The 17,415-nt window shown below is 53.1% G+C and overlaps 2 protein-coding genes, 1 long non-coding RNA gene and 1 other non-coding gene across 4 annotated transcripts; 3 read left to right on the top strand and 1 right to left on the bottom strand.

Moving 5' to 3' along the window:
• Nucleotides 1-397: 397 nt before the first annotated feature.
• On the top strand, nt 398-9,546 carry LOC122378593. Its single transcript, XR_006256044.1, has 3 exons — nt 398-550; nt 1,839-2,021; nt 9,438-9,546. It is a non-coding gene; the product is annotated as an uncharacterized LOC122378593 (long non-coding RNA).
• LOC122378592 (nucleoredoxin-like protein 2) lies at nt 3,841-9,103 on the bottom strand. Its single transcript, XM_043359829.1, has 2 exons — nt 8,831-9,103; nt 3,841-4,933 (listed from the first exon to the last, which is right to left on the bottom strand). The coding sequence occupies exon 2, from the start codon at nt 4,925-4,927 to the stop codon at nt 4,484-4,486; it is 444 nt and encodes a 147-aa protein (XP_043215764.1). The 5' UTR covers nt 4,928-4,933; nt 8,831-9,103; the 3' UTR covers nt 3,841-4,483.
• Nucleotides 9,547-9,746: 200 nt separating the features above from the next.
• On the top strand, nt 9,747-16,876 carry LOC122378626 (FRAS1-related extracellular matrix protein 2-like). The gene is made up of 12 exons (XM_043359879.1): nt 9,747-9,776; nt 10,144-10,269; nt 10,747-10,913; nt 11,262-11,467; nt 11,727-12,243; nt 12,702-12,887; nt 13,203-13,326; nt 13,633-13,757; nt 14,184-14,323; nt 14,762-14,949; nt 15,231-15,377; nt 15,668-16,876. Exons 1-12 carry the CDS (start codon nt 9,747-9,749, stop codon nt 16,385-16,387), a joined length of 2,676 nt encoding a protein of 891 aa, XP_043215814.1. The 3' UTR covers nt 16,388-16,876.
• Trnai-aau lies at nt 15,127-15,200 on the top strand. The gene has a single exon. It is a non-coding gene; the product is annotated as a tRNA-Ile (tRNA).
• Nucleotides 16,877-17,415: the final 539 nt, after the last annotated feature.

The raw sequence follows: 17,415 nt of genomic DNA, 5'->3' as shown, positions 1-17,415 counted from the left end.
TACACATCTGGGATGTTTGAATTGTTTCGTATTCACGACCGTTACAACTTGCAACGGTAGCTTTTGTGACTGCATTTCCGTCGTTTCGTCATGCTCAGACTGTTAGGGTGCCTCCCTGCCGGTCTATCCGAATTTATTCGAACCTTGCTTCATTCATTTGTGGACGCCTATTTTTTCTGGTACAACAGGAAAGTGCAAAAGCAGGCATTTATTTTGAGGTTTCTTCGGTCCTCGAATTTGAAAACACTTGTCAGTTGAACACGGTACCGAATAACCCATGAACACAGATATCCTCACAGGGCCGATGACGCTGAACTAAGCGACATTCCTTTAATAGTTAATACTGTACCGACAACTGACCCCTGTTCCCCGTCTTTCTCCTCAGGAGAGACGGAGAAGCCTTGCCCGGTGATCCTGATCAACGACCACACCCACGAGTCTGCCGAGACGTTCCGTCTGGCACTGGGGGAGGCGCGCGCCGGCGGCGGCGGCCCGGCGCTCCTGGGACCCAGGAACACCACGGAGGTCACCGTGCGTGACACGGCTGACAGTGAGTGGAAGGGGTGTGGGAGTCACGGGACAGGGGGAGGGGGGGGGGGGGGAGACGAGATCTAGGAACACCACGGAGGTCACCGTGCGTGATACGGCAGACAGTGAGTGAAGGGGGTGTGGGAGTCACGGGACAGGGAGGTGGCACACGGAGTGGGCAACTGACACGGAACGTCGGGTTGTCACGCCTGGGAGACTGACAAATTTGTCAGGGAATCTCCACACATTCCCGAATTAAACGCAAACGATGATAGCTTTTGACATACGGGATGGAAGGGACAGGAGGGCAGCCATACAGCTGGTAGCTGGCGGTATCGACTTGAGTAGTTGGGACAAAATGGTCCGACTGACCGGCTGGATTCGGACTGGCGCACGAATTACGGGTAGTGTTTGCCATAGACAGGAAGGTGGCGACTGACTTTTTTTTTCCTCAGGGGCCCGGGCGGGGATGACACACGGACGGAGACTCACTCGGCTGATAAAAGTATGACATATTACTACAGGACTTGTTGCACACGAGTAGATAGGCAGTGACCCACAGGATATGATTGTGATTTTGCGCCATACGGGACTTTATATTGTGTATAAAATCATCACTGGCAGTTGAAGTTCCGTTATTTCTCGTCCGATATACCGCGAGAGGCCAGCTGAGCGGTAGCCTGGGGGAGATTTGGTTTTTAGTCCCGTTATTTTATTTCTAGCACGATGGTGTGCCATGCCGTCTATCTGCTATGCAGAGCGAGATATCGCGGGTTATATCCACCCTTCCTATGCAGACGGCTGTTCAACATACTGACGAAACGGTGTATGTTTACAATTGAACAAGGAAATACTGGAGCAATCTCAGACACGGCTTCAGAGCGTGTTTGCTGAAGAGGCGAACAGCGTTTGCATTGGATTATTTGAGAGCTTCTCTATCAGGTGCGCGGCGATACAACATTGTAAACACTCGTGCTAAGGCTGCCATAAGCCATGTGTATACGGTGTGCTGAGTATGCAGATTGTTATTTCATCATTCAGAATGTCGATACTCCAGTCTGTTCCTTCGTGTATTCATGTTCTGAATAAGGCAATATAATCACGCATCATGTGGCGTGATGTGTTAAATTAACTCTAGGAAGTTTAAACATGCATGCCTACGTTTTTACCACTTGTCTATTTCCGGTGTAAGAATTTACATCTGTCGCATAGTGTCAGTCTCACAGTCTCGTCCGATCTCTTTCCCCTTGCTCCGTACTGAACTGACTCTCTCTTAACCTCTCTCTCTCTCCCTCCTCTTTCTCCCACAGTACCTCTGATCAAGTTCGAGTCGCGCCGTGTGCGGATCACCGAGCCAACCAGCGCTCAGGAGCCGGTGGCGGCGCGGGTGGCCGTGGTGCGACTCGGGGACCTTAGCGGCGCCTCTGTCGTCAGACTGTACACCAGAGACGGCTCGGCACGCGCCGGACAGGACTACCATGGCGTCTCCAGAGGTGAGAGACGGGGAGGGCAGCGGAGGAACGCGATATACTATAGTGGAGCACAGGGCCGCCGGGGTGGATAGTGGATTATCATGACACTCTCCATTCTCCAGTATAAAAGCTGACAGGCGGGAGATAAAAAAAAAACAAGCGAGAGATCACTGTGTGAATAGCGGCCGGCGGAGGGAGAGGTTACACCCAGTCCCAGGTAACAGGGAACCGCCGGCCATATGACAGGGTTTCTAGATGTAAAACATGGGAAACTGGGGGAGGGGGCATGACACACCCTTCCACCGGCATTACTTTGACTTCCGAGTTTGTACATACCTAGCGGCAAAACTTACGGTGTATACAACCGTAGCTCAGTTGGTAGAGCATTGGACTCCCGGTAGTGAGAGCCCGGGTTCGAGACGCTCCGGCGCTCGATATTTGAGACTCCTGACGGGGATGGTCTGCGGTTGGTGGGAGCAGCCGCAGCCAGTTGAAGTCAGTTGAGTGGGACAGGCCGTGTCCGGCTTTGAAGGGCACGTTAAACTTTGGCATCTAAATTCTCCCGTTACCCGGAATTGCGCGATCGGACGGTAGGGGTCGGGGTCTACGCAACAAGCTCTGCTGCTTAGCGTGGGCTCCGGCTCTGTCAATCCGTCCATTCAAACATTCGAGCTAAGTTTATAAAAAAATACAAATTTCTAGGATTAAAAAATGTATCTAACGCTAGAACTTCGTGGGCACGAGATTGCATAGCAACTCTGTGCTGAACGGAAATGCCTATAAGTTCGGGGTAAGCCGAGCCATCAAACTACATTTACTATCAGCGATCGTCTCTTGCGGTTCACCTCTAATCTACGGCAAATGAGGAAAGTGACGCCTCTTCAACCGATAACTTGTACCTATGTATAGTTCAATGCAATGCCAGTACTTGAACAGGAGGAGGAAAAGGTGTCAGACAGATGGGGGGGGGGGGGGAGGAGGCAAAAGGTGCGCGCAGAATATATAGAACAAGGTGCGCGCGGCGTGGTGCGGTCTAAAATGGGTGTCGATGCGTCGAATTACCTACCTTTACGGCGACTATCGACAGTTTTAAGTGAAATTGGTTAGTTCTATTTTCGATGGTCCTAAACGAGGCTCATTGGGTCATGTTGGCTTGATGCTGGCGATCCAAAGTGATTAACAATAATTAATATTGAGTAATGAGCGGATAATTAGATAAATTTTCCTTAGTTTACAGCGTGGCAGAGGCAGCTAACCGGCCGTCCCAGTGCTATTGACCGCAGTTTCTATGGGGTGATGACCCCTGCAGCTATGAATAACTCACACATAGTTCGGTCAGTGCCCACTGTTGGTCCTGATCCAGAAGCCGGACCTCCCGCCCGAGTATCAGATAGCCGCTCTATTGATCCCAGCGCACTACATTCCCATATAGTGGGTATGTGCGTGTGTCCTTCATCAACACACAAATTCCCCCGATCAATACGGGCCGGACCTGAACCCCTAGCAACTGACCGGTCGGTGTCAACGTTAGCGACACTTATTAGTGCACGCATCGGGCGACGCGCTAGGGTAGCGCGGTGGGCCCGTAGGAACACGAAACAAGGGACTATGCAGTGCCCCAGGCCGGCTGTCCGCTTGGTGTCCCAGCAGCCGTGGTAAACAGACTTCCAGTAAACATGTAGTAGACCCGCGACCCTTTTATGGTCTGTTGGCTCTGTTCAGTCAAGTTGGTCGGTTTTATAGACTAGCTGAGCGGTGGAGTGGTCAGTTTCGTTTGATGGTTATTGTCCTAGTCACAAATCAATGGTGACATTCAGCGTAGGGCAGCAGACCGTTGGGATTCTGTTCGTCTTTGTATATTTCATCACACCAGGCGCTAAAGCGACAGTACAAAATCACAACACAAATGTCTCAGGGGGTCGCCTTCGGGAACAACCCAAAAGTGTGGTAGTTAGCAGAAATTAAAGGCATGCCCTGATTCCCTGATTTTTGTGTAGGTATGCTTACTTCCAAAACGACAGACGCCACACATAAAAACGTATGTAAACTGTTCAAAGACTTCAACACGAATATCCAACAAAATACCATGGGCCAATCGCGCTCTATTTTAGCACAACGCACATGCATTTTTTATTCTAATTTTAGTGCATAACAATTAAAGCGAGACTACGCCCTGCAACTCGATGGAGGAGCCAAAAACTCTTTTTAAATATTTCAGAATATCGTTTTCTTCCGATAGTAACAAAAACGAGCCAAACATAGATCAGAAATTCTTCCAAAGTTTGGGATTACTGAAGCCTCTTTGTACCAACTTCCCAACATGGGAAACATTCACGGGCATAGCTTAGCTTTAAAGCAGATAAGGCTGGGCGAATTTTCGCACGTGCGTAAGCCCCATTCCCCACACTGCGGCAGTCCCAGTGGCCCCCTCCCCCCCCCCCCCGGCGGTGGTCGGTCCATCCCTGCAGTGCCGGCGATCCCGCCTAGTTCCCGGCGAGCTGGTCGAACACGGCCTTGGTGGGTCCCTTGCCCTGGACGACTGAGCGCCCGTCGCGCTCCGCCACCGTGCCGTCCGCTCTCAGGAACACCAGGGTCGGAATGCCGCTGACCTGGAACTCGGTTTTCAGCTGCTGCGCGGCCGGACTGCCGTGCGGCACCGCCAGCCACTCGCCGTGCGCCTCGTTCATGTAGGCGGCCATGTCGGCCGGAGATCGGTCCGACGAGACGAACACCACCTCCAGCTCACAGCCGGCCTCCAGCAGCGCCTCGTAGAAGTCCTTCAGCACCGGCGTGAACATGCGGCACGGAGGACACCAGTGCGCCGAGAAGTAGATACCGATCACCTTCTTGCCGGCGAGAGCCTCAGAGCCGGCGACGAGGCCGCCAGAGGCTCCCTTCTGCAGCTGGGTCGACTTCAGAGTGTCCATGGCGAGCTGTTGGTCAGACGGTGGGGCGGGGAGATAGTCAGAAGCTGCTATGCGCCCTAAGGAAATGCCAGAGGCGAAAAGCCGTCTGGACGCCTAGCTGAGAATGGGGGAAGCCCCGGACGGCTGTGCGACGTATAGAGATCAGCGGCAGACGGAGCAAGTGGGGATTACATCAGCGCATCACAAACCGGTCACAGGGGCAGTGATGGGCACGGGAGAGAATGGGACATCTTGGCGGTCACAGAAGCTGGGTGACGCAGCGGACTAACCGCCGATCTGGGGCGAATATTCCCGAACGGCAAACCGGCAAGTCATGCTGCCGAGTCTCCGGACGCCGGTAAACGGGCGTGACGCCCCCGCACGGGCCGATCACGGAAGGAATACCAAGACCGGTCAGCCGAGCGGTCACGGGGTCCGTGACCAGGTCCGACAGGGTCGTGATTCACGGGGCAGTGAACTCCACGACTCACGACGTGCCCTCACGGCAGACTACGCACCGGCGGGCGAACCGGTCGTGGGGTGGGTCTGCTCGGCAGGAGGGGATGGGGATGGAGACGGTCGTTGGACGAGAGGGCGTGTCTGTCCAGAAACCAACGAAAAACGGACACTACGCCTTACCGGCATTTCTGATTCGACCACGTGGTCGTGGAGACATAGCTAAGCTTCGGTTCGGAGCCTGCGAATAGAACGGTGACACGTTTCCTTGGCGGGAAGTTGCACACCCTCGTTACCATTACGCAACGATACGTGGCATTGCCGCATTGGGGCGCTGATGCCGGTTTGCTGATTCGGAATATATTCCGTATCAGCAAACCTGCAAACCTATAGGTTTGCTTCTACTGTTGAATTAAAGGGACTATCCCACCTTTAACATGGGATTTGAGTTGAGATAGCCAAGTTTGCGGCGAGGTTCAGAAACCACTAATCTAGGTTGCAACCCCCGCGGCCTCTTGGTGTTGAAGAAGTTCGTTCCCTTCATTTGAAAATGGGCCTTGTGCAAGGCCCTATCTTCAACATGGAGCGACCGTTAGTGTGACGTCACCTCGTTTAGTCATTCTGATTTAAATGGGTTTGTTCGTTGAAAAATCACTTAAAACTTGGTCTGAACTTTGTTGTGGTGCCTACAGAGTAAAAAGAATCAGCTTTATGACAGTAATGTGGCCTGGGGAAGGAGGTAATTTTGGGCTGTGACGTCACATATTTGAAAGTTTGTGTTTGGAAAATGGGAAGCCTAAGATGTTAAATGAAAAACAAATGCCAGAACCGTGTTCCTGGTCATCCAATCTATAAAGTCGGGCACAATTTAACTGGTTTTAACAACATTTTAGAAGGTGGGATAGTCCCTTTAAAGTTTTCATCGAGATGGCAAAACGTATACTCTTATATAACGCACAATAATAAGCGATTCTACGACGCAATCGCAAACACGTCAGCCCTCGTATCTCATCTCATCTCAATCCACAAACACATCGGTTTAACGTTTTATGCAATTAGAGCCAGCGGCGTATTTAGAAAATCGCGAAGGGGGGGGCCAAGGGTTTGGAGGGCGCCACCTCACCCAAGGAGGGCGCCATACGGTCGCGAGATAAAAAATCACTCAACGGGGGGGGGGGGGGGTTGGGAGGCGTTTTTTACCATGCCACCAGTTTTTTTTTGCGTAACCTCGTATAGGTCGTGCTGCATTGATTTTGCATCGTGTGTATTCTTTATACTCCAGGTCACAAAAGGTCAAGTGGTCTTGAAATGCTGCGCCGAAGGCGCGCGAAATTTTTGAAAACAACCTTTTCCTCCGCTTTTTAGGCACGCGTTTTATACGATCACTGTTCAAAGCTCCTCTCACTCTTTTACCAAATTTGAAGGCAGGGGCGTCGACGCGTAAGGAAAACTGGTCCGACTTTTTCTCGGGGGCCCCCACCGGTGGGGGCCCCCAGGTGTCGAGGCGCAGCAGGGCCCCCGCGGTCTCTAGCAGGGCCCCCCGAGCCGCAGTAGGGCCCCCGCGGTCTGCAGCAGGGGCCCCCGCGAGCCACAGCAGGGCACCGCCTAGTCGAAAAAGTGGTCCGACTAGTCGGAAAAGTCGGACCGGTGTCGACGCCCCTGTTTGAAGGTATAAAAAATACCTAAGGTTTGGTCGGGCCGCTGCCACACCAACTGTATAGAAAGCTTGGCTCATGGGTGTCGATGTACGAAACCTTAACTCGTATAAAAGTTTATTGGCGGTGGCATATTTACGCACCAGATCACCGTATCGGATTGATACCGGAGCGCGAGATGCGTAAACATCATCCAAATTACCTCAGACCAGCCTTCATAGCCTTCTCACAGGTGCATACAGTGTACCCACATAACCAGTTTCAATCACCGAAACTTCAGATGCCTGCTGTTGCGGCCGAACCTGTTGACAATACTTAATCGTAATACATATAGATGCCATGATGCACGTAAAGTAGGATCAATCCGTTAAGACCAAAGACGTGTTTTATGCATCGTAGAGCGTAGATAGTTTTGGTAGGTATAGGTACTTCATTCATTGTGCTGAATGCACGTTCATTTGTGGCAGTTTTCACAGGCAAGACATCAACTATGTGCAATAGAACGACTAAGTTGAAGAACATGCCAAAGGAGTAAATAAATGATAGGAGGGCAGCGATCAACGGATGTTGCCAATAGGTACAAGGGCTGCGATCCACAGGAGGGCGCTAATAGGTAGAAGAGCCCCGATCAACATCCCGAGTTTCGACAGTAGGGCACCGATAGGTAGGAAGTTGGCGAGCAGCAGGAGGGCGCCAATGGATAGAAGGGCAGCGATCAACAGGAGGGCACCAATAGGTAGGAGGGCCCCGATCAACAATCAACAGGAGGGCGCCACCAGGTAAGAGGGTGGCGAGGAACAGGAGAGCACCAATAGGAGGGTGGCGATCAACAAGAGGTCGCCAATAGGTGGGAGGGCGGTCATCAACTGCAAGTCGCCAATGAGCGGAAGGGTGACGATTAAAATGGGGGTGGCAATGGTGAGGAGGGCGCCTTTGCTCAAGAGGATGACACGAACAGGACGGCGTCTGTGCGGAGGGCGCTGGTCAACAGGAAGGTGCCAGTAGATAGGAGGGCGGTGATCAACAGGAGGGTGCCAGTGGTTAGGAGGGCGGCGATCAACACGAGGGCGCCAATAGGAGAAGGGCCCCGATTAGCATTCAACAGGAAGGACTAGGGAACCAATAGGTAGGAGGGCGGCACTGAACAAGAGGGTGCCAAAAGGGAGAAAGGCGGCCTTCAAAATTTCACATGAGGGCGCAATAGGTAGAAGAGCGCCAATAATTATGAGGACGCCGATCAGCAGAAGGGCGGCAATGTGTAGCAGGGTGGCGACCTACAGGAGGGCGCCTTCGGGTGAGAGGGCGCTTATTTACAGGACAGCGGCTTACATAGGCGACCACCGTTACGCTTAGAGAGCTACAGCCTACAAATGTGGTTGGAGGGCGCCCGAGGGAGCCCTCCAACCGTATTTGGAGGGCGTATTTGGAATGGGCGTCCTCCGAGGGCGCCCTCCATCCGTATTTTCCCTGTAAACACATTCGCGATTGGAGGGCGCCCTCCAGTCGCGATTGTTTTTCGATTCGATTATATCACAATTGCATTTGCGATTGGAGGGCGCCTTCGGCGCCCTCCAATCGCAAAGAACGCCTTCGGCGCCCAAGGGGGGGGGGCCATGGCCCAGTGCCCCCCCCCCCTGCCTACGCCCCTGATTAGAGCGCAATGGAAATTATTGAACTTCAAAACCCATAATAAAAGAAAGTCACATTGCTGAATAGGTAGGCATATGCTTAATTAAATGGTATAGTTTTATTAAACAACTGCAATCAAAATAATACAGATAAGCCGGCTTTCGAGTGCCGGTTCAATACTCACCTTGACCTTGGTTGTGGGACTGGTGCTGTCTGAAGCTGATGCGCCGGCGGCGATTCCTCGCGAACTGCTTGCCTCTTGGTCACCAATCTGGTATTTATCAGCTTCCCGTGCCTACCGCGCCCTGAGTCACCAGCCGCCGGGTCGTCACCAAGACACCAGTCACCGTTTGCAGCACCAGTCGTCACCACCGCCCAGCTCCGACAGTGACGTCAGCTGCGCATGCGCAGTGCAGCTCAGAGCCGGCCGACTGCCAGCTCTGTGAGAGGTGTGCACGGGTCGACCGAACCGGCCCAGCGCGACGGGCGACGGCGGAGCGGTCAGCGGGCAGACAGCGCCATCTGGGGCACCCCGAGCGCACAGCGCCAGCTAGGCAGGCGGGGGCCATAGGAGGCAATGTCATTCAGAAGAAACTCAGGGGCGAGATGATGTATTCAGCCTTGAGCTGTGAAGCTAATTTTGTTGCCCAATGTCCAGTGACTGATTACTCCACTGACTTGTTGATCTTTGAACTCTCCCCTGAGGTAACCGCTGCCAAGTTAACGTTTTTCATCCCTCAGTGCCGGAAATAGTGGATACCTTGTCTAACCACCCAACCCTCTCCTTGCAGAGCTGGAGTTTGGCGTGAACGTCTCACGACTGGTGGTTCCTGTTGAGATCCTGTTCGACAGGGACCGGGAGCACCGTGAGGCCTTCTCCGTCCATCTGACAGAGGACCAGAGAGGCCTGGCCAAAGTGACACAGGACAGAGCCGTCGTCTATGTCGAGGTAAGTGACACAGGGGTGGTAGCTTATGTCAAGGTCATTGACCAAGGACAGGGCCGTCGTCTATGTCAAGGTCAGTGACACAGGGCTGTCGTCTATGTCGAGGTAAGTGACACAGGGCTGTCGTCATGTCGAGGTAAGGGACACAGGGGTCATGTTCTATACCTGCTATGTCTATGTCAAGGTTAGTGAACCGGGACATCGCCGTCGTCTATATAGACTGTAGAGGTAAGTGCCTTATTGCAGTACCTTGCATGGGCCTTGTCTATGTTGAAACGCGTGCCTAAAGAAGAACAATTGATAATGTCGATAGGTGTCGATAGGCAGGCATTTGCCTATGTAGAGCTGTCATCTCCGTTAGGTGTTTTAGTTCGTATTCACCTTAATATGCTCAAATGTATTTTTTCATATATGCCTACGTTTTACGTACGCCGCTGTGCCACGCGGATCACGTGTGCTATGTCTGTTTCTCATAAATCCTTATGCCGCCCTAGCACCCACCACACCACGCCCCGTGAGTAACCCGTCCCCCCGTGTCCCGCGTCTCACAGGAAGTGGAGGTGGCCGCCGATGTCACGTTCCCCGCGCCACCGCTGGTCGTATCGCTGCAGGAGTACGGGGACGTCCCCGCGGCACCGGAGGCACTGCTGGCCGGCTATCCGGTGGTCTGTGTCACCGTGAGTTATATAGAGACTGGAGGGGGGGAGGGATGTGATAGGGAGTCACAGATGTCTGACTCGCTCAGGGGTTTATTATGATGTGTTCTGTGGTCACAGACTGGTCATGTTAGAATAAAACGGTGTTTTTCGTCTTGTCAACTGTATGTGGTCATGCTTTTGCATGGTCATTGTCAAGCTGGGATAAAACGGTGTTTTCCCGGTCTGTGGTCATGTTTTTTGTTGCATTCGCTTGCATTCAAGCGAAACATGCATAACATCCAAAACATATGATGCTTTCACAAAACATCCATCTGTGTTATTCACCGATTTGTCCAGCTACTAGGTTCCATGATTGCTCGAATGAACGTTAGACAGGCGCTACCCTCTTCATTCATCGACATACAACACTAAACCGACCACTGCCGTTTGCGTTTCAAGCCTGCTTCAGGCCTGTGACATTCGACACTAAACCGACCACTGTCGTTCGCGTTTCAGGCGTGTGACCCGGCGCACCCCGAGTTCGCCCGTCTGGGCCCGCTGTGTGCCCGGGAGGGCGTGGACAATAATCACACCGTGTACCGGTGGATGGTGGCATCCCCAGCACCACCCGGCCAGCCACCGCGGCCGCTCCGACAGCTCACCGCAGCCGTGTTCTTCGCAGGGTGAGACGGTCACGAGCAGGGACAGTGATCTGGGCCTGCTGTCGGACTGCTGGTCGATTCTACCAATTTACTGACATTGAGTGGTCAGCATTAGGTATTTAGGTCTGCGGATTGCTTATTTTGGCCATAATTGTTGTTTTGTCTGCTCTCACTAGTTAGTTGGTCTTTCATACGCATTTTATGTCAACTTGTCAACTTGATCATGTCAACTGTTTAATGGCCACACATGTTTAAGAAATATTTTTTTTTTCTAAATTGTCGCCTGCTGATCAACATTGCATGTTTGGCGTTTGCAGTACGCAACTCTTCGTATCCATTCCTCACCCCAGCTCTCTCACCTCTCCCCAGTACCTCTGAGCGGACCCTGGACGCCGTCTATGTACCGGTCGGCGGTCGGGTGCAGTGTGCGGCGCGCGCGGCGGACGCGGCCGGCCGGCCCGGCGCCGAGCTGCTCTCCCGACCTGCAGAAGTGGACGCCGTCAGGGGACTGTGTGAGCCGCGACTGGCGGGGACCATCGGGGCTGAGCCTTTCACCGCCAAACTCAAATATACGGGTGAGTGGATGGTGGGATTAATGGGAGATTACAGAAGCAATCGAGGTGATGGCCTGAGCGCTGAGATCTGGAGATATAATTGTGACAGGGCAGGACACCTCGTGTTGTTGATGATCAGTGACTGCATACAATATTTTCTACTTACTAACGACATTACTCATTTCTATACGTTCCATAATGTTCATCTGAATCCCTCATCAAGAGACATCACTATTCAGCGGTATTTTACGGCTGACAGTATCCCGTCGTCCTGTTTCAGGCGCCGACGACCCGACCCACCCCCACAAGGTGCGTGTCACCGTGCTTATCCCTCACGTGGACGGTCTGCTCCCGGCGCTCTCCACGCGACCTCTCAACAACTTCGACCTCACGCTGAGTAGCCGGGCGGCGCGGCTCGGCAACCACCGCTGCTCGAACCTTCTGGACGCTGACGAGGTCCGCACCGGCGCCGGGTTCATCACAAACGCCACGGCCGCGCCGCCGGCCGCCGCCGTGCCGGTGGCCGCGCACCAGCTGGACGCTGCGCTGCGCCCGGCGCGCACGCTGCGCTTCTACCGCTCGCTGGACTGGCAGGGCTGCGTGTGGCGGTTTGAGGCCGAGTACTCGGTCTCGGAGCTGGTGTCGGTGTGTGGGGCACGCATCGGCGCCGCGCCGGCCGACGACGGTCTCCTGCAGTCGCTGGTGGCTCTGACGGTGCCGCTGTATGTGAGCTATGTGTTCCTGGCGCCCGAGACACCCGACGGGTGGCAGCATAGTGATATGGCCACGCAGCTGAGGTGAGCGGAAGGAGGGTTACTGGGTCAGGGGAAGAAGAGTGACTGAGAAATCAGACGGCCATGCGGCTCAAATCATTGGATGGGTTGAGAGTCAGCTGGTGCCTCTTGGGAAGCGATAGTCAGCTCAGGCAGCATCATGAGGGAGTAGCGGCTAGCTAGATCAGGGATCGTACCACATATCCTCACTCCTCGTCCTCAGCTCAGGGAATTGGTCACCCAGATCACATTGAACGACGAGGACAGACGAGCTGCTCTTGAGCTCCATTTTATATTACACCCAGGGAGGTAATGTTTCATCCGGGGATTTGATGTCCGTCAGGCGTCAACTGATTGAAAGGTCACCGCTCGTCTGGTCTGGTCTCGTCCGACTGGCCACATTGTCCCAGTTTGTTCTCTATCTTCTCTACCCCACCGTATTACCCCGCCACGCCTTTCACCCTCCACCCGTCCCCTCACAGACTGACGTTCGCGTACGACACATCTGTCCTGTGGTCGGAGGGGATCGGACCGCCGTCTCTCTCCCCTGCCGGTGGTCAGCTCCATCCCACCGGTATGAGGCTCAGAGAGGACGGCCGGCTGGCGGTCACCTTCCGAACTGAGGCCGCCTTCAGGGGCATGTTTGTGCTGGAGCACCAGGCGCTGAGGTGAGTGAGCTAGGGGCGTTGGTTAATTGCCGGTGGCAAATGGGTTTGAATAGCGTTGTCAGACGCTAGTGTAAGTACTAAAAATTGTTGTGAAACGTCATCTTAACCATTTTGCTTACCCTAATTTCCAGGTTACTTGCTGTATCGATATCAATATTGGCACAGCCTTGTCCCATCCTATAGTTATGCCCGTTTTATGTCGGCTAATAAAAGACCGACAACGCCGTGTGTCGATTGTCTTTCCCGTGTTCATACGTGCTCACAGTCGTCCCCGTGTCCATTCGTGCCCTCTCACACTCACCCCGTGTCCTCCAGCGGTGTACGCTCTCGGGTGACGAGTAACGACCACACGGAGATGTCGTTCACGCTGCGTCTTACCCACTCGGAGCCCACGTTCGAACAGCCCACCCAGCAGTGGGAGTTCGTCTCCGACTTCGCCGTGAGTCAAACGACGCTCTCGGGAGTGTAGGGTCACGTGGGAAAGACGGTCTGGCGTTTTGTGGCGTGCTGTGGAAGCTTATGTCGTATTCGGAACTTGTACTGTCAGATAATAAACAGGAGAGATCGAGTTATTTTTACTCATTTTGAATATTTGTTGGGCATTAGGTTTATTGGTTATATTTCTTACATTTTATGGTCATTATGTAACATAAAACGATTTTTAACGTCCATGCACAATGCCGTATGCATTTTTTTTGTATCCAAGCCTTTACCATTGACGCGCAATTGTATCGGTGTTTGTCAGGCTCGCGACTACTCTGGCAACTTCAGCGTGCTCCTGGTGCCCTGCCTGGCCGAGGAGGCTGTTCTGTTCTCTGAGCCGCCCCGCTGTAACCCGGCGCCGCCGACCGAGTTCGACCTGCTTGTCAGGTGAGGTCACGTGGGGTCACTGGAGGGCACGTTAGTTCGGCTCAGGAGAGGAGTCACTAACATCGAGTTAGGTCCTGACATTTTCTGCTTATACAGATAACGTCGATATAGGCATCAGTTGTAACATGTAAGCTCAAGGTGTGTACATTAAATTCTTTAAACACATAATGACTGCATCAAATTATCAAGACATTCAAGTTAAAATATCGAGTATTTACGCAACATGTTTTATGTAATTATTTATAGACTACTCCATCCGCCTTTCCTTTCACGCGTGGCTCGTGGATTTAAAAATAAATTCCTGCAATTAACGTAACAGATGCAAATTTCCTCCTTTAACCCGGCCCACTATTCCCCGCACTCGCGTTTTTACCCTTCTCTTTGACCTGTATGACCCTTCTGACCCCCGCTGACGGCTGCCGGCAGGTTTCAGCAGGTCAGTGACCCCGTGCCGGCCCAGTTCTCCCTGAACACACAGTTCCACGTGATGAAGAAGAGGGAGGCCTGGCTGTCGGCCGACCCGACCCGACTGGGGACCAGCGACGCCGACGTGGCCTTCGCGCCCGGTGAGAAATGAAGCCGGGCCTCAGGGGTCTCTTATGTTGTTGAGAAGGATAACTTCTCAAATGGGGCTGGTACCGTGAGGACAGTCACCGTTGGGATAGATACGTGTGCTCGAAGGATGACCATTGGGGCTGGTCCCATATATGTTCAGTAGCTCACTATCAGTCTCACGCCGGGTCTCTTGGGAGACGTTTAGACGTTCGTCTCGCGGAAGTAACACCTGACCAATAACCAATGACGCATGTCACCATTGTACCGATAGCAAGAAGTATGCGTAAAAGTTACGTGTTTAGCCGTGTGCCCGTCTGAACTCAGCCAATCGAAACGTCCTGACTCCTGATCTTGTGACGTTCACAGTCTGTCAATCCTTACCTACATAGGTACGACCTCGCGTCAGTCCTTCTGTGTCTGACCATCCCCGAACCGTCTGTCTTCCCCAGGCGAGCGGGTGCTGGGCAGGATCATGGTCGACCCCGTCCAGTACCTGGGCGGGTCGTTCCACCTCTCCATCGACAAGTGTTTCCTCTGTGTCGGCGCCGACGGCTACGTGCCAAAGTTTAGCCCCGATACAGACGAGTTTGGCTGTGTGGTGCACTCGGAGAGCCTGCTGCATCACTTCAAAATACTGGTGAGATGGTCCCGCACGCCTCTCAAAGTACTTCCATTGCGAGCTTCAACTAAAGATTAGCTATTCAAAGCTCACTTGTGTTGGCTGTATGCCGAACGCCGTTCCTGCGTACGTCATAGCCGCGTGTATTCTTCACACATTTCGGCTACCTCAGCAATCAGCTGCGGTTTGCGCATCGGCCGGTTAGCTCAGTTGGTTAGAGCGTCGTGCTAATAACGCGAATGTCGTGGGTTCGACCCCCACACTGGCCAGTGTTTTCACTCTTTCTCGCCCGCTTTCAGGATCGCGATGACCCGAGCTCTGTGATCGCCACATTCAAGTCAGTGCCATTCCATTCTCGGTTTGTCACAAATGACGTGGAGGCAGCTGTCTTGCGGAATCAAACTAACTTCGATGGGTTTTCCTTTGAGTCATCACCACTCTTCCAAGTAAGTAAACACGGCATTTAGAGCATAAATAAGCGTCAAGCAGTCAGCATTGTCCAAGGAATGCTTGCTTTCTGAATACTTTTACCACATCACTGGTGTCACTACAGCCTGTAGAAGTAGGCTGCTGTGGAAGCTCGGTCCAATGCTATATTTAGTTCACCTTTGTCTTCTCAATTTCTCAAATTAACTTGATTTATTCAGGCATTTATACAAAGTTTGTATCGTTATTCAGCAGTTCTGCTGACATTTGACAGAGCTGTGTGGTTTTATCGATCTGTTTTGTTTCACAGGTCGCTCAAGGTCGCCACTGGTTCATCCACTGTATTTACGAAATTCAGTCCGCCAAGGACAGCGTGTATCGGCAGAGGCGACACGTGCTGACCTCTACGGACACTGTGAGTACTAAAGCTTCTGTGGCCGTCCGTCGGGTCGCGCGCGATGCGCCGGTGGACGGGATCGGTCGCGGCGGGCGCGGTACCAACATGCACGTGCTGTCGCTGGACTACAGCGCTGCTGCGGCTGCCGGCGAAGGGCGCGGGCCGGACAGCGGTGAGCTGCTGCTGATTCTGGGCGGTCTAATGCTGGGCGTAGTGTCCTCCCTGCTGCTGGGTCTGCTGGTGCGGCGCCGCTGGCTCTCCAAGCCACGACCAGCGGCGGCCGGTGCCCCACACACCACCCTCCACACCACCGCCTACAGTTCACTGCACGGTCGAGAGATGTCACTGCTGTCTTCCCACCCCCACAAACTACCAGCGGGGGACCGGTACAGCGAGTACGAGCCTCTCTCGCCGACCTCCAGCTGTGTGACGATCTCGGCACGGTCCCAGGCGTCCACAGGGGTGGGCCGGCCGGCACTGTGGAGCTCTGCCTCCGGGCTGCGCTGGGGCGAGCCGCTGGAGCCTCCCGTGTGGGGCGGTGGAGGACTGAGACCCGGGCGGCCGGTGGTGGGCTCCGGGGCACCGCGGGTGCTCAGAGAGTACCTGTATGATGAGGACTGCTCAGAGGTGTAGATGAGGTCGGGCTCTCTGGACCTGGGGGCAGCGCTGGGGAGGGGAGCGGGTGACGCAAGTGGCGACTTACCAAGAAAAGCCGCCAGCCATGGACCATTGGACCAATGTTGGGCCCGAGTTTGACATGAGAGCCTGATGGCCGATAGTACTGCCGTTTTTATTTTCGTATGTATGTATTTGTTGTCATTGAGTGGTTCAGTACAGTGAATGATTGTTCAACAGCATTCCGATATCTGATACTTAGCGATAGTTTTGATAGTTATGATGACTTTGCTCTTCGGCACATTGATAATGATCACTCAGCTGTTTTGGAGATTGGTAGAATTCATCTGCTCATTTAGATATGTTTCATGCTTGTCCTACCGTATCGTTTTATTTGCATCGTCTCACGGCTGGGAATTATCATTTTGATTTGTGTTTGTTATTTGTACCGTTTTACATTGCTAAGTTATGATATTTATTGTAGCGATGTTACGTGTTGTTGGCGATGGACGTGTCGGGATAAATATGTATAAACCGACTCTTCCCTTTTTGTATAAAATACATGTTTTCTAATCCGTCCGAAAAGAGTTATTTCTGGGCTGTTCTGTGAGGTATGCCGCATTACCCACATAAACAACAGTAACGACAATGCCAGCTCAATGTTCGCGCACATCCCGCCCAGTGTCGAGTACTGCACTGTAGGTAGCTACGAGCCCGCAAAATACCCCGTATATCATTTCCAGCAAATGGTTACCGTGAATCGCTTCAGGCACTGTCATTCCGCTGTCATTCCCTCGCCCTTCTACGTGGCACTGCAGGTAGTGTGCTGTCAGAGACACGTCAGCGTGAGACTGGAGTCTGGTTTCCGATTTTGATTTGCCGTGGGATCTAGCCAGCTGCTGTATGGGGCACATGCCCAGGCACTGCATTGCGCAAACACCGCGAGCACGCGAAAGGAAGCTGATAACGGTCACTGAATTACAACTGTGCCGTTTCGCTGAGACCTGTCTCTTATATCTACCGATAAGGATAATTCGTTGACCAAT

Source organism: Amphibalanus amphitrite, unplaced genomic scaffold (assembly GCF_019059575.1).
Source record: "Amphibalanus amphitrite isolate SeventyFive unplaced genomic scaffold, NRLGWU_Aamphi_draft 000062F_arrow, whole genome shotgun sequence".
NCBI classification, from domain to species: Eukaryota; Metazoa; Arthropoda; class Thecostraca; order Balanomorpha; family Balanidae; genus Amphibalanus; species Amphibalanus amphitrite.
This window is presented reverse-complemented; position numbering and strand designations above follow the sequence as displayed.